The sequence below is a fragment of the Canis lupus genome, chromosome 10 (genome assembly GCF_048164855.1).
Source record: "Canis lupus baileyi chromosome 10, mCanLup2.hap1, whole genome shotgun sequence".
Taxonomy (NCBI): domain Eukaryota; kingdom Metazoa; phylum Chordata; class Mammalia; order Carnivora; family Canidae; genus Canis; species Canis lupus.
Genome location: NC_132847.1, coordinates 2,412,467 through 2,425,845, shown reverse-complemented (window position 1 = coordinate 2,425,845; position 13,379 = coordinate 2,412,467). Strand labels below are relative to the sequence as shown.

At 49.3% G+C, this 13,379-nt stretch overlaps 1 protein-coding gene across 22 annotated transcripts in view; it reads right to left on the bottom strand.

The window, feature by feature from the left end:
• The window catches only part of RASGEF1C (RasGEF domain family member 1C), an 80,496-nt gene that overhangs the window by 17,593 nt on the left and 49,524 nt on the right, over nt 1-13,379 (bottom strand). For all 22 annotated transcript variants that reach the window (XM_072840434.1, XM_072840449.1, XM_072840441.1 and 19 more), the window contains 2 exons: nt 6,369-6,575; nt 5,233-5,307 (listed from right to left, as the gene is read on the bottom strand). In XM_072840434.1, coding sequence (XP_072696535.1) covers nt 5,233-5,307; nt 6,369-6,575 — 282 coding nt within the window. The remainder of the gene's footprint in view (nt 1-5,232; nt 5,308-6,368; nt 6,576-13,379) is intronic.

The following is a 13,379-nucleotide window of genomic DNA, read 5'->3' as shown; positions in this document are numbered from 1 at the left end:
ATATTTTGAGAGAGGGGGGCCACACTCACATAACTTTTATTAGAGTATACTGTTATAATTGTTCTTTTTGGTTTTTAGTTATTGTTGTTAATCTCTTAGTGTGCCTGATTCATAAGTGTTATCATAACATGTGTAGTAAAAAATGTAGTATATATAGGGTTCAGTGCCATCCATGATTTCAGGCATCCACTGGGGGTTTTGGAACATATACCCCACAGATAAAGAGGGGGACTCCTGTATAAAATAATCACGTAACAGTTTGAAAGGGAAGAGAACATAAGGTTAATGGACTCAGACAAAATAGTTGATAAAATGCAATAATCATTCATGATAAGAATTCTCAGCAAAGTAGGACCATAGGACTTCCTTGAGCTGATAAATGTCATTGAAAAAAAATCTCAGAGCAAACATCATACTCTATTGTGACATGTAAAAATATTCTGTTTAAAATCAAGACAAAAGGGGCAACTGGGTGGCTCAGTGGTTGAGCATCTGCCTTTGACTCTGCCTTTGACTCTGCCTGTGATCCCGGGGTCCTGGGATCAAGTCCTGTATCAAGCCCCATGCAGGGAGCCTATTTCTCCTTCTGCCTATGTCTCTGCCTTTCTCTCTCTGTCTCTCATGAATGAATAAATAATATCTTAAAATAAAATAAAGACAAAAGAAGGATGTCAGTTAGCAACACTTCTTAAATATTTTGCCAGGGGTGCTAGTTAGCACAATGAGCAAGAAAAACAAATTTGGTCAGACTTAGCGGGATTATTCTGCAACAACTAATAATCCTAATGTTTCAGAGATGTACAACATGGGACCCATATGTTATTCATGTCCATCTCATATCAGTGGAGGATTCTTTGTATGACTACACTAAAAATAAAAAGAATAAGGATTGGGAAGGAAGGAAAAAACTGTCTCTATTCTTGGATGATGTAACTGTATATGTGAAAAACACCAAAGAATTAAGAAAAACTATGAGGGGGATCCCTGGGTGGCGCAGCGGTTTGGCGCCTGCCTTTGGCCCAAGGCGCGATCCTGGAGACCCGGGATCGAATCCCACGTCGGGCTCCCGGTGCCTGGAGCCTGCTTCTCCCTCTGCCTATGTCTCTGCCTCTCTCTCTCTCTCTCTGTGTGACTATCATAAATAAATAAAAAATTAAAAAAAAAAAAGAAAAACTATGAGAAATAGCAAGAATGTACAGTATCATCAGATACAAAGTTGACATACAAAAGTTGATGACATTCCTTAAATGACAGAAGCAGTTCAGAAATAAGTACAATAGAATATGCCATAAATAATAGCAAAAATATGCATAAGGAACTCAGAGGGAAAATATAACTAAATCTGTTTAATATTTTTATGGAGAAAGTTATAGAACATTAGAAAGTAAAACATTAGATCTAAGTAAATGGCAGGACACACCATTTGTATGGGTCGGATGACTCGGTATCATGAAAACGCAAATTCCTCCTAAATTGGTCCATATTTCATATATTCTAACAAAATCCCAGTAAGATTTTTCACTGAATTTACAAGGGATACAAAATTTCAAATAGAAAAACAAGACCAAGAATATCTCAGTGACTTGTAAAGAAGAACCAGAGGCTTTCCTTCACTAGACAATGAGAAAAAACTGATCATACAACCACAATAATGGAGATAGTGTATATTGATACAGAGATAGAAAAATTGACCAGTGGACAGAACAGACTGTCCAGGAACAGATCTACACATGTTGATTGAACATGACATATGATAGTGACAAAACCGTTGGGGCGTATTAGTGAGCAAGACAATACATCAATAATGGTGTAGGAAAAGTTGCTATTTGTGTGGTAAAACCATGAACATGGATCTCCAATTCAGGCCATATCCACGAAGTGAATTTTAAATCCAAGGCTTAAATGTGAAGGGCAAAATTCTAAGACTTCTAGAATAAAACATTAGAGATTATATTTATGACCTGGGTAGGGTGTAGGGAGGGATTTCTTACTCCCTTCCCCACTAAAAAAATGTAAAGGAAAATGTTAGTGAATTTGATGAAGTTAAAATTAAAAACACCAGGGCAGCCTGGGTGGCTCAGTGGTTGAGCGTCTGCCTTTGGCTCCGCCTGTGATCCCGGGGTCCTGGGATTGAGTCCCACATTGGACTCCCTTTGGGGGGCCTGCTTCTCCCTCTGCCTATGTCTCTGCCTCTCTCTGTGTGTGTCTCTCATGAATAAATAAAATCTTTAAAAAATACAGAATATTAAAAAAAAAAAAACATCAAAAAACCTCTTTTAAAATACTCAAGAAAAAGCCAAATCACCCCAATAGGAAACTGGATGACAGGCATTTCACAGAAAACAGGAATGTTCAAAACATATGAAAAGATGCTCCCTTTAACAGTTTGACAAATACGTAAAAGTTTGACAATTTTAAGTGTCATTGAGGATGTGGAGAAGGAATACCTCCCTGCTGGCAGTGCTAATGGGTACAGCCTCACCTGGCATCGCCTGTGACAGTGTGATTTCCCTCTTAGGTATATTGTGGAGTGACAATTCTTCAAGGGCACAACCAGTTTCATATTCACACAGTGTCATTATCTTTCCAGTGTGTTGACATTTGCACAGATGTGTAAAAGAATAGTGGGTAAAATCCCTCCCAACATAGCCCAAAACAAGGCAGAGTCATCAAACCATACTCATGGTCATTACGTTCTTCACTATCACATGTTCATAGTCAAAGAGAAAAAAATTGAGTGTGATTTCAGAATGTCCGTGGGGAAGCAAACTCTTCAATCCTATCAAATCTCAATCTTGTGCACACATCTCTTTGATATTCTACATGACAAAGCAGTACATAAAAGCACTTCTGCATACAGAAGTCAAATCTTGAGGAAAAGCAGTAGTGTGATAGACTTGTGAGCAGTACTGGCCACTTTTCTCATGAAACACCATTTCTACTCAAAGGACTGACCAACTATGGTTTTTCGGACTTCATTATTTGGTTGATATTTTCTTGAAAACCAACAAAATGAGCCTGTCACTTCAAGAAAACAATTGATAGTGTTTGTTGCTAATGTTAAAATTCAAGATCTCAACAGAGAATTGGGAACTTGTAAAATATGTATCTTCCTCTGTGATCTTGAGAGTTTCCCAATACTCAAGGGCTTTTTTTGGAAGGATAAGATCAGTAATGATTTTAGTGGATATGATTTAAAAATGTTGTATAATGAATGAAATGTACCAACATTTGGAGGATCTGCCCAATTCAGTGAACTCATAGTTTCCAAATGTCTGATGTATGATGTTATAATATCATGCAGGAGCAAAAGATCCATTCAAGATGCAAGATGGACCAATGGATTTTAATGTAATAGAGCACAGAAAGTCCACTGGTATATTTTCAGATTCCAAATTGCAATTAATCTTTACAAACCTGCTGAATTTTAGCATAGTATCAAAGGAAAATATTCACTCATCTGAAAATGCTGTAAAATATTCTTCCCTTTTCCAACTATATATTTGTGAGAGGTTGGATTTTCAACCAAAATAATGTACATTAAGGGGTTGAATGCAGAAGCAGGTAAGAGAACCTAGCTGTCTTTTTGTTATGTTGGTTATTAAAGAGATTTGTAAGAATACTGTAAAACAATATCATTCTTCCCAAGAATTTTTTACTTCGGAAAATCTAGTTATTTCCATAAAATATACCACTTATGTGAACCTGTAATAGTTTATTATTGCTATTTTGAATAAATAAATATCTTTAAAAGTTATCAGTTTTTTTAAAGATTTTACTTATTTATTCATGAGAGGCAGAGAGAGAGAGAGAGAGAGAGAGAGGCAGAGACACAGGCAGAGGGAGAATCAGACTCCACGCAGGGAGCCTGACATGGGACTGGATCCCAGGACTCCAGGATCATGGCCTGGGCTGAAGGCGGTGCTAAACTGCTGCGCCACCAGGGCTGCCCTACAGTTACCAGTTTTAAAAGCTAATATGATGAATATGGGTAGATATAATCTACATAACCAAGTTTTTGGGGGTCCTGCATAATTTTTAAGAGTCTAAAGGGATCCTAAATCCAAATTATTTGAGAACTGATGCCCTAGAAAAATACGCACCAATGTACAGGGAAACATGTAAGAACATTTGTAGCAGCAGTATCTATAATCAAGAGGCTGGAAACACCACAAATGTCCGTCTACCACAGATGGGTGAAGAGAGGTCACGTGCAATCTTCGATGTACTTCACAAAAAATAAGTAATTCTTGGAGATGGCCAAAACCCCAAAGCAAAACCAAACATAAAGAACAACCAGCTCCTGCGAGTAACCCATATTCCTAGAGATTGTTCACAGGCATGGATTGTGCAAACAGGTATCACGCACCCACCTTTTGTTGTTACACAAATGGCCACATCCTCTTTGTCCTGACCTTCACTCTAGTTTTTTCTCTCTATAGTGGATCTGGGTATTCTATACTTCTAGTCACTTATTCTTTGTAATAGATGCATAGCATTCCATATGTGGACATACTATAACTTGTAATTGAGTCCCCAAGGATGATAAGACAGTTTGCTTCCAGCCTTTGGCCCTAATAGTGCACAATATCTTCATGCACACATCTTCGTGTACGTGCGTGTGTATATCCGTAGGATAAATTATTAGGCGGATAAAGTTGGGGTCAAGAGTGTACATTTCAAGTGTTGATACTATTGCCAAGATGCCCCCCAAAGCGGCTGTGCCAATTTCACCCTGTACCAGCCATGTACGCGTGTGCTTCTTCCCCTACATACCCACAATGCTTAATCTTTGCTTATCTGAGAGGTGAAAATGCATTCTAAATACAGTTGCTCTTCTTCTATTAAGCCAGAGGGCAAAAGCCCACTAGGGCGCTACCCCGGGTGGCCGCTGGAGGGCACCAGCGCCCACCGAAACGCGCCCAGAGAGCTTGGAGGTCTTGGAGCGCACCTGGGGCGCCCTCCACTCTCCTCCCGACCCAGCGGCCTCAGCTCCACACCCACCCCGCATCCGCCCCCGCTGGGTTGGTGACAGGTGGCTTCCCCAGGACTCAGGGCTGTCGGGGTCTGAGGCCCTCGGTCTGGGGGGCAAGCTGGAGGGGCAGGGATGGAGTGGGCACAGCCCCCCAAAGCCCATCTGCTCTGCTCTGGGCCCGCCGGAAGCTCGCCCAGCTGACACTCGTGGCATTCCCCCGAGGGCCCAGTGGGCCGGCCTGTCCAAGGGCCTTCTACCTTTGTGCTGGCCAGAGGGTCCTTGTTCACAAAAGCCTGGACAAACTCTTCAGGCCCGATGTGCCGCAGCCGTTCCTGCACCAGAAGGAAAAAGCGGAGTCGGGAAAGGGGGGACCCATGGGCAGGGCATGGCATTGGGGGGCTGGCATGTCCTCCTGCAGGTTCCCTCAGCCCACCCCGGGAGGGTCTCTGGACACCTGCCCTTCTCACAAGCGCTCCACAACCCCGTTCTGGGTTGTCACAGAGCTTGAAACCATGCCCAAGGGCTGCCGTCCCTAGCTCATGGGGGGCAGGAGGCAATGTCCCCATAAGGGGTGCTTGGGAGGTGTGATACCCAGGACACCAGGCTGGAAACTGGGTAATTACCTGCTTCCTCCAGGGGAGGCCTAGTGGCCAAGAGCCCAGGGTCTGGGTCAGAATTCAATCCTGGCTCTGTCCCTTTTACTGTGTGACTTCAGGCAAGTCACTTAAACTCTCTGGACCTTTGTTTCTTCATTGATGCAAAGGGAATAATAATAGCACCTCCCACACAGAGTGGTGGGAAGATGAACTGAGATAGTACACATAGAGTGCTGAGTATAACACCAGAAAGCAGTCAGGGAGCCATAAATGGTGGTGGCGGAGGTTTAAAAGAGAAGAAACCTACTCCCCCACCTCCCCTCTGTCTGGGACAGGCCCCTTGGCCTCTGCATGTACAAGGAATCCAACATGCTGAAGGCTAGGCTGCATGTATCCAGAGTCCAGCCTATCGGACTTCTCCAGAAGGAGAAGGTGGTGGTGCAGTGTTTGTGAGTCCTAGATGGGAAAACTGAGGCCCTGGTAGGGAAGACACCAGTGGTAGGAAGCTCACACAGCAGGGGGTGGCAGAGCCAGGATTGGGACCCAGTTCCTCTGTCCCAGGCCCATCCTCTCAGGCAGGCCAAGGGTCAAAGTTGGGCAGGCCTAGCATGTGCAGCCCTCCTATTGGAAGGTGAGAGACTGCTCCAGAGCCAGGGCATCCTAGAGGTGCCCAGCTGGCCCTGCTGTGACGGGCTCAAGCCCTGGGGTACGCTGAGCCAAGGTGAGGACCAGGGATGGCTGGTTCTCAGCTGTCCTTGCCTCTGGGTCTGGCTAGAGGATGGCACAGGCTTGCTCACCAGCTCCACATGGGTCAGCTGCTGGGCCAGAGTGTAGGGGTCACTGCAGATGCCAAGAAGCTCCCTGTGGATGGAGGCTGGCGGCTTGGTCCTGTAGGAGATGGGTTTGTCGGCCCCCAGCACGGCTTCTGGGCCCTGGCCCTGGCCCTGAGCCGCCAGCTTCTGGTGCAGAGCCTGTAGGAGCTGATGCATCCTCTTTCGGTAGGCCTGGAGGGGAGGTGGAAAGGGAGGAGCTCATGTCTCAAACCCATCTCCTCGCGTCTAGCGTCTGAGGCTCTGGGCCAGTTGGGATGTGAGCTGTGGCTAGGGGTGACTGCTCCTGTCCCCACCCTGAAGCAGGATCCAGCCCAGGGCAGTGGGGAAAGGCTGCAGGATTACCAGAAGAGCCCATGCATGCCAGGGAGGGTGACTCCCAGGGCTGCCCCAGTTCTCTGGGCTGTGGGGCAGACTGGGGTGCGCCACCACGGAGAGGCGGGGAGAGAGGAGGAAGGCATGGAATGGGCCCTGCCCCTGGTACTGGCTTTTTGCCCAGCTGTCATGGGGGTTCCCACCCAGGCCCTCCTCTCTCTTGACTTGGAGAGGCCTTCCTGACCAGTGACATAGCCCCATCTGTGCCCCGACAGTACTTGTTCAGGTCACCCTCTGTGACTTCCCTATAGGACCACCGTGGGAGATGACCAGGGCTATTTACCACCTCACTAGAGTGGCAGCTCGGCAGGGGCAGGGAAGCCTGAGCGGCCCCCTCTGTGTCGGCAGATCGAGGCCTGGCTCTGGGCACACTGTAGGCCTTGAATAATCGCTCACACTGACAAAAGTATCTCACCGTGCAGCTGGCACGGATGCATTCTTGCTTTGGGCCACCCTGGATGGGGTGTGGTGACCTGGAGGGGCACCTGCCCTCCCACACCCACACCCTCCCTGGCATGGGCTCTATTTCCCCCTGGGGGACCCCTGTCTCCAAGAAAGACATCATTGGACATGGCTGTGTTTACTGAGCTTGACGCCCATGCTTCCAAGGGGTTGGTCAGTTGTCCACAGGAGAAACCCCCAAACTGGTCAGCAAATGCCCCCCACCCCCAGAGGTTGATTCAAGCCCCACAAGTCAGGGGGAACTGGCTTGGGAGCAGTGGAAAGTGTCTGGGCCTGGCCTCCTGGCAGTGATGAGCCATCATGCAGGCAGGCGGGTGCCCAGTGGCCCCAGGGGCCTGGGAGGGTAACGGATGCTCAGGAGCTGGTGCGGCCGGATACCGTCGGATAGAAGCGTCCTTTGTCAGGGCACCTGCGTGGCTCAGTGGTTGAGCATCTGCCTTTGGCTCAGGTCATGATCCCGGGGTCCTAGGATCGAGTCCCACATCAGGCTCTCTGCATGGAGCCTGCTACCCCCTCTGCCTATATCTCTGCCTCTCATGAATAAATAAAGAAAATCTTAAAAAAAAAAAAAAGCGTGCTTTCTCATGCTGCTTTGAAACACATAAAAAATGCTTGCAGGTGGGGCATCTGGCTACCTGGGCCAAGTGTGCATGGGAGGCCTCAGTGCTTCCCCAAGCCCAACAGGGCTCCAGGGGGCCGGGAAGTCCAGCCAGCACTGTTGGTGCCCAGAGCTCCGGTGACCAAGGTGGCATCATCTGGCACTCTCGGAAGTGCTTCTTTGTCAAGGGGCCTCAGACAAGAGCCTTTGGGATACAGGAACCAGGACAGGAGGCTGCTAATCTCAACCAAACCCAAACCCTGAATCTTGCTCCCAGAGCCTTGGTGGGGGCAGGCCCACTGGACAGTATGTGGGTAAACTGAGGTCCAAGTCTTCCATCCATCACCTGTGGAAGGAACAACTCTGCTGAGTCTGAGAGTGTGGTTGGCACATTGCCAGTTAGGTCCTCGTTTGCATGCCGGGAAAATAGGGAACTGAGTGCGTGCTGAGCCCCAATGCCCACCCAGGCCCCATCTCTCTCCTCACTTGGGCGGCCACACTGCCATCATGTTCCCTCCTCCCCAATGCCCTGTCCTCCACCCTGGCCCATGTGGCCTCATTCATGGCCACCTTCTGAGGGAGGCATCCCCGGGCCCCCTCCCAGGTTGCACCTGCCTCCGGTCCCTCCTGCCTCAGGCTGTGGGCAGGCCTCTCTGCACCGTCCTTCCGCTGCCCTGCCTCTGTGTAGCCCTCTGTTCCCTGTGGTCTGTCCCTGTCCCTAGGCGTGCTGCCTCATGTCCCAGTGTGTCACTCAGTGTCTGCGTGGACAGCATCCAGCTGAACAGATGCAGCTTCTCTGAGCTCTGGAGCCACTCGGCCATGGGGCCACCCCCACCCAGTGTGTGTGAGTGGACCTCTCACTCCCCTTGTCCTTGGTGGCCTCCTCCTGATTTTGCTTCCTGCCATTTCCGTGCTTTGTGTCTGTGGTATAGGCCATTGCTGTGTCCCTGTGGCTGCAGGAGGCCCTTGGGCCAGGGGGTAGGGTGGGCGTATTGTGCCAGCCTCTCCACTCCACTCTGCTGCCAGAGCAGGTCTGTTGAAAATGCACATCTAACATCTTCCTTAAAATGCCCCAGTGCCTTTGCAAAGACAGAAGCCGCAATGGGGCTCAGGATTCCTGAAGTCAGCTCCGGCCACATTTGGTGGCCTCCACATGGCCCCTGCTACCCTTCTCAGTGCTCCAGGTACAGGCCCCTCCTGCTCCTCTCGCCTGAGACCCCGGCAGGGCCTGTGCAGCCTCTCCCTGCATGTTCCTCTCGTCCTTGGGACCTCAGAGCACCAAGCCTCCTTCAACCCTTGGCTGAGCGTGGATCAGGGGATCGTGTATCTCCTCTTTGCACTACCAGCTCCATGAAGATCAGACCAGGTCACTCTCTGCTCATCCCCAGCACAAAGGACACGGGAAGGGCTCACACACATGTGCCGATTGGATGAATGTGGCCTTCACCTGCTTCTGGCTGGTCGGCCTTGCCAGCGTAGACCGTGGAGCCCCTCTGAGGTCAGGGGCCCACTGTGTTTGTGTCTGTAGTTTGATAGAACCATGTGCTTACCCTCTTTTAAAAATACGCAGATAGGGGATCCCTGGGTAGTTCAGCGGTTTGGCACCTGCCTTTGGCCCAGGGAGTGATCCTGGAGTCCCGGGATCGGGTCCCGCATCGGGCTCCTGGCATGGAGCCTGCTTCTCCCTCTGCCTGTGTCTCTGCCTCTCTCTCTCTCTTTCTCTGTGTCTATCATGAATGAATGAATGAATAAATAAATAAATAAATAAATAAATCTTAAAAAAATACGCAGATAATTTCCCAAGACTTGTTTCTACTAAACCAGTACTCCGAATGACTATCATTTTCTGTTTCCTTTAGAATTTTTCCGGTGGTGTTCACCTCAAGCTTATCCGTTGGTTCTTTCCTGAATCTTCTATACCCCCTTTGAATATGGGGATGGCATTTATCCTTCTCTTTCACCTTCTCTCATTGTCTCATGATTCTTACACCCTGGGAATCATGGATAGAAGCTGAGAGATCTAGGTACGTCTGAGCAGACCCAGAGACCTGGCTCTGAGGATGCTGAGGCTGCCCCTTGTCGCCATCAGGAATTCAGATTCCAGAGTACCGGGGCATGCCCAACGTGGGAGAGCCTTTCCCCTTGTAGCTCATGCGCATGCAATCCACGGAGCCACCTGCTGCATACATGAAGCTGGGTTTCAAGTGCAGGGGTCGTCCAGGGATGAAGGCTGTCGTTATCCAGCCTCTTCTCTGCCTGGACAGCCATGGGCCTCTATCTTTGAAGTTCTCGAAAATCCCACCTCAGTGAGCCCAGGAGACTTGCAATGGGCTCAGCCCCCTCCTGTGTGGGCAGAAGCTCCTCACCTGCCACAGTTATTTTCAGTGTCAGCTTTTGACCACCTGTGTCCTTGGGCGAGGGGGCCTCTGAGGGCAGCAGGGTCAGCCCAGCAGGTAGTCGTGGAAAGGGGACAGCAAGCCAGTCCCCCACAGGGCCCAGGGTACAGCTCTTCTGCAGCTGATCCAGCGGGTGTGGCCAGGACACCAGTGTCCTCCTGTCTGGTCTCCCTTATTGGAGCTGGGACCTTGGAACCTTCCCTGGATTCCCATCCTCAGCCTCGGCACTGGCCTCCCTGAACCCAGACTACTGAGTCCAACCTACCAGTACCCCCTCCAAGGCTGGTTTCCCTGCCTCGCACAGGGTGGCCCTGAGCAGGTACCTCGGTGCCACCGCCAGATGCTGGGGAAGCTTCCATGTTTGGTCATGGAGTAGGGCTTGTTCAGCTCCTCTCTGGCCTTTTGTTCCCAGGCGGTGGGTAGTGAAGGAAGGACATGGGGGTTCAGGAGCGGGGGCTGATGCGAGAGGTGGTACTTTTTCTGGTCTTCTGATGAGGAAGCCCCCTTGGCCCCTGGCCCCATGCTGTAAACATGCTCTTCTTCCCTGGGCCCCACTGTTATCTCATAGCCCTGATCACCCTCCCTCTTTATAGGAACGACATTTAGGGCTCAGAGAGGTCAAGTAACTTGCCCAAAGACACACAGCTCTGAAAACACTCGGGATCATTTCATTGACCTGCTCATGGCACTTTATATCATCTGACCCGATCCCTGTGTGAGAAATCCTTTACAGCAAAATGTTGAAATATTTTTGGAGCCAAAGATACAATGTTTAAAAATACTTTGGAGGGAGGGAGAAATGTGTGAAGGGATAGAAGGAGTGAATTTGGCAAAATGCTGATGATTGTTGAGCCTAGGTGATGAAATCACGGGAGTTAATGGTTGTTTTTCTCTGTCTGTGTATGCTTGTAATGTTCCACAGTAAAAGCTTAAAAGTAGGCCCCAAACACCTGAATTTTGGAAACAATTTGTTCCTCATCACAGCTCACATATACCAAGAGCCAAAATAACAGTGCACATGATGTCGGGGACTCTTTGCCAAAAAGTTGTGTGGTGGCAACGGTTTCTCTCTGTTTTGCTGATGAAGAGACCAAAGCTCAGAGAGGTGAAGCGCCTTGCCCAAGGCCACACAGCTGTGGTTTTGGAGCCTGGATCCAAGTGAGCTCAGGCGGCCCCATCCAGACCTCATGCTCTGAGTCCTACTGGCCCTGCCTGATCAGACCAGCTCCTTTCTGGGTTGAGCCCTTGCCGTCCATGCTGGAAGGGGAGCCACCCACATTCCACCTGCAGCTTCCAGGGGAGGGGAGGCAGCACCCAGAGGGTATCACTTTGGAGTGGCTGCTCTCTGTTAAGGGCAACTGGGCAACTTGGAGATCTCAAAGACACATGGAAGCGCCCTGGCCTGGGCCTGGGTGGATGGGCGTGGGGCCAAGGAACCCTCATTCCAGCCCACAGTGCTCAGCACACCTGACTGGATCCCAGGTTAACAAATGAGCTTGTTCTCTGAACACCCACACCTGTTGGATGGCTGCCCTCAACAGCCCTTCCTAAGCCTCACTCATTTCTCATCCACAGCGTGATTAGAAAGGATTTCCCAGCACAGCCCTGGTGGCAGGACTGACAGCTCTAAGAGGCTGGCAAGGAGGCCCTGTTTCTCTAGGAAACCAGGCAGGACTTAAACCATCCCTACCACCACAGCTGGAAGGGTAGGGTTTGCCTTTGAAACGGCTCCAACACTGGCAGAGGCAGGCCTGACAAGGGTGGATGGTTCTGTCTTGTCTTGTGGATGGTTCAGATCTCATTCTGCTGAAGACCTCCTGGGGAGAGGGGCTCAAGCAGGAGACTCTCATCTCCTTGCACACCCTCATCCATCCACCCCTGCATCCACCCATCTGCTAGGGCCCATCTCTCCTTTTATATGATACCCACATCCCAATTTACTCATCTATCTTTCCTCCTTCCTTCCTAATGTTTGCCACTCACTCATCCACCCACCTATCCATCCCTCCACCCATTCATCCACTGAGCCACTCCCCCTCCCACCCAATTATCCATCTCTCCACCCATCCATCCATCTACCCACTCACTCACCCTCTCACCTACCCATTCATCCACCCACCCACCCAACCTTCTACCACCCAACCACCCATCCATTCATCTCTCCATCCATCCATCCATCCATCTATCCATCCATCTACCTATCTATCCATCCATCCTTATTCACTCATCCATTCACCCACCCATCCATCCACCTGTCCACTCACATATCGACCCATCCATCCACCTACCCATTCACCCTTATTCATCCATCCACCCATCCATTCTTATTCACCTATCCACTCACCTACCCATCCATCCATTTACCCATCCACCCTTCCATCCACTTCTCCATTCATCTACTCATCTATCCATCCATCTATTCATCCACACATCCATTCATCTACTCATATCTACCCATCCATCCATTGACCCATCCATTCTTCCTTATTCATCCATCCACATACCCGTCCATCAATCCATTCTTATTCGTTCATCCTCTCAGCTACCCATCTATCCATCTACTCATCCACCAATCCATCCTTATTCATCCATCCACTATCTATCCACCAATCCACCCATCCACCCATCCACCTATCCATCCACCCATCCATTCTTATTCACCCATCCACTCATCCATTCTTATTCATCCATCAACTCATCCATCCATCCATCCATCCCCACTCATCAATCTTTCCACATCCACTCATACCAAATATCCATCTTCCTATCAGAATATCCAAACATCTCTCTTCCCCCCTCTACCCATCCATCAAAGTAGCTAACTATCCATCCAGTCAGCCAGCATACCCTCCCTGCTTCTAATCCATCCTTCTTGATTTATCCAATCATTGAGTCTTCTCTGACCCTATATCCTGCTGCATCCTAAGCCAAGTGTCAGGATCCCCAGGTGGATTAGGGGATGCAGAGGAGGAGGGGTAGGAGGGAGGTGGAGAAAGGGGTGGAGAAGAAAGAAGGAGGAGGAGATGGAGGAGGAAGAGATGACCCTCATCTCACTGAGCCCTCAGAGTGGCTAAGTCACTTGTTTACTATGTGAAGTGGCCCATAGGCAAGGCCTCCTTCCCTGAGCCTGTTAGGCTATAGGCTTTA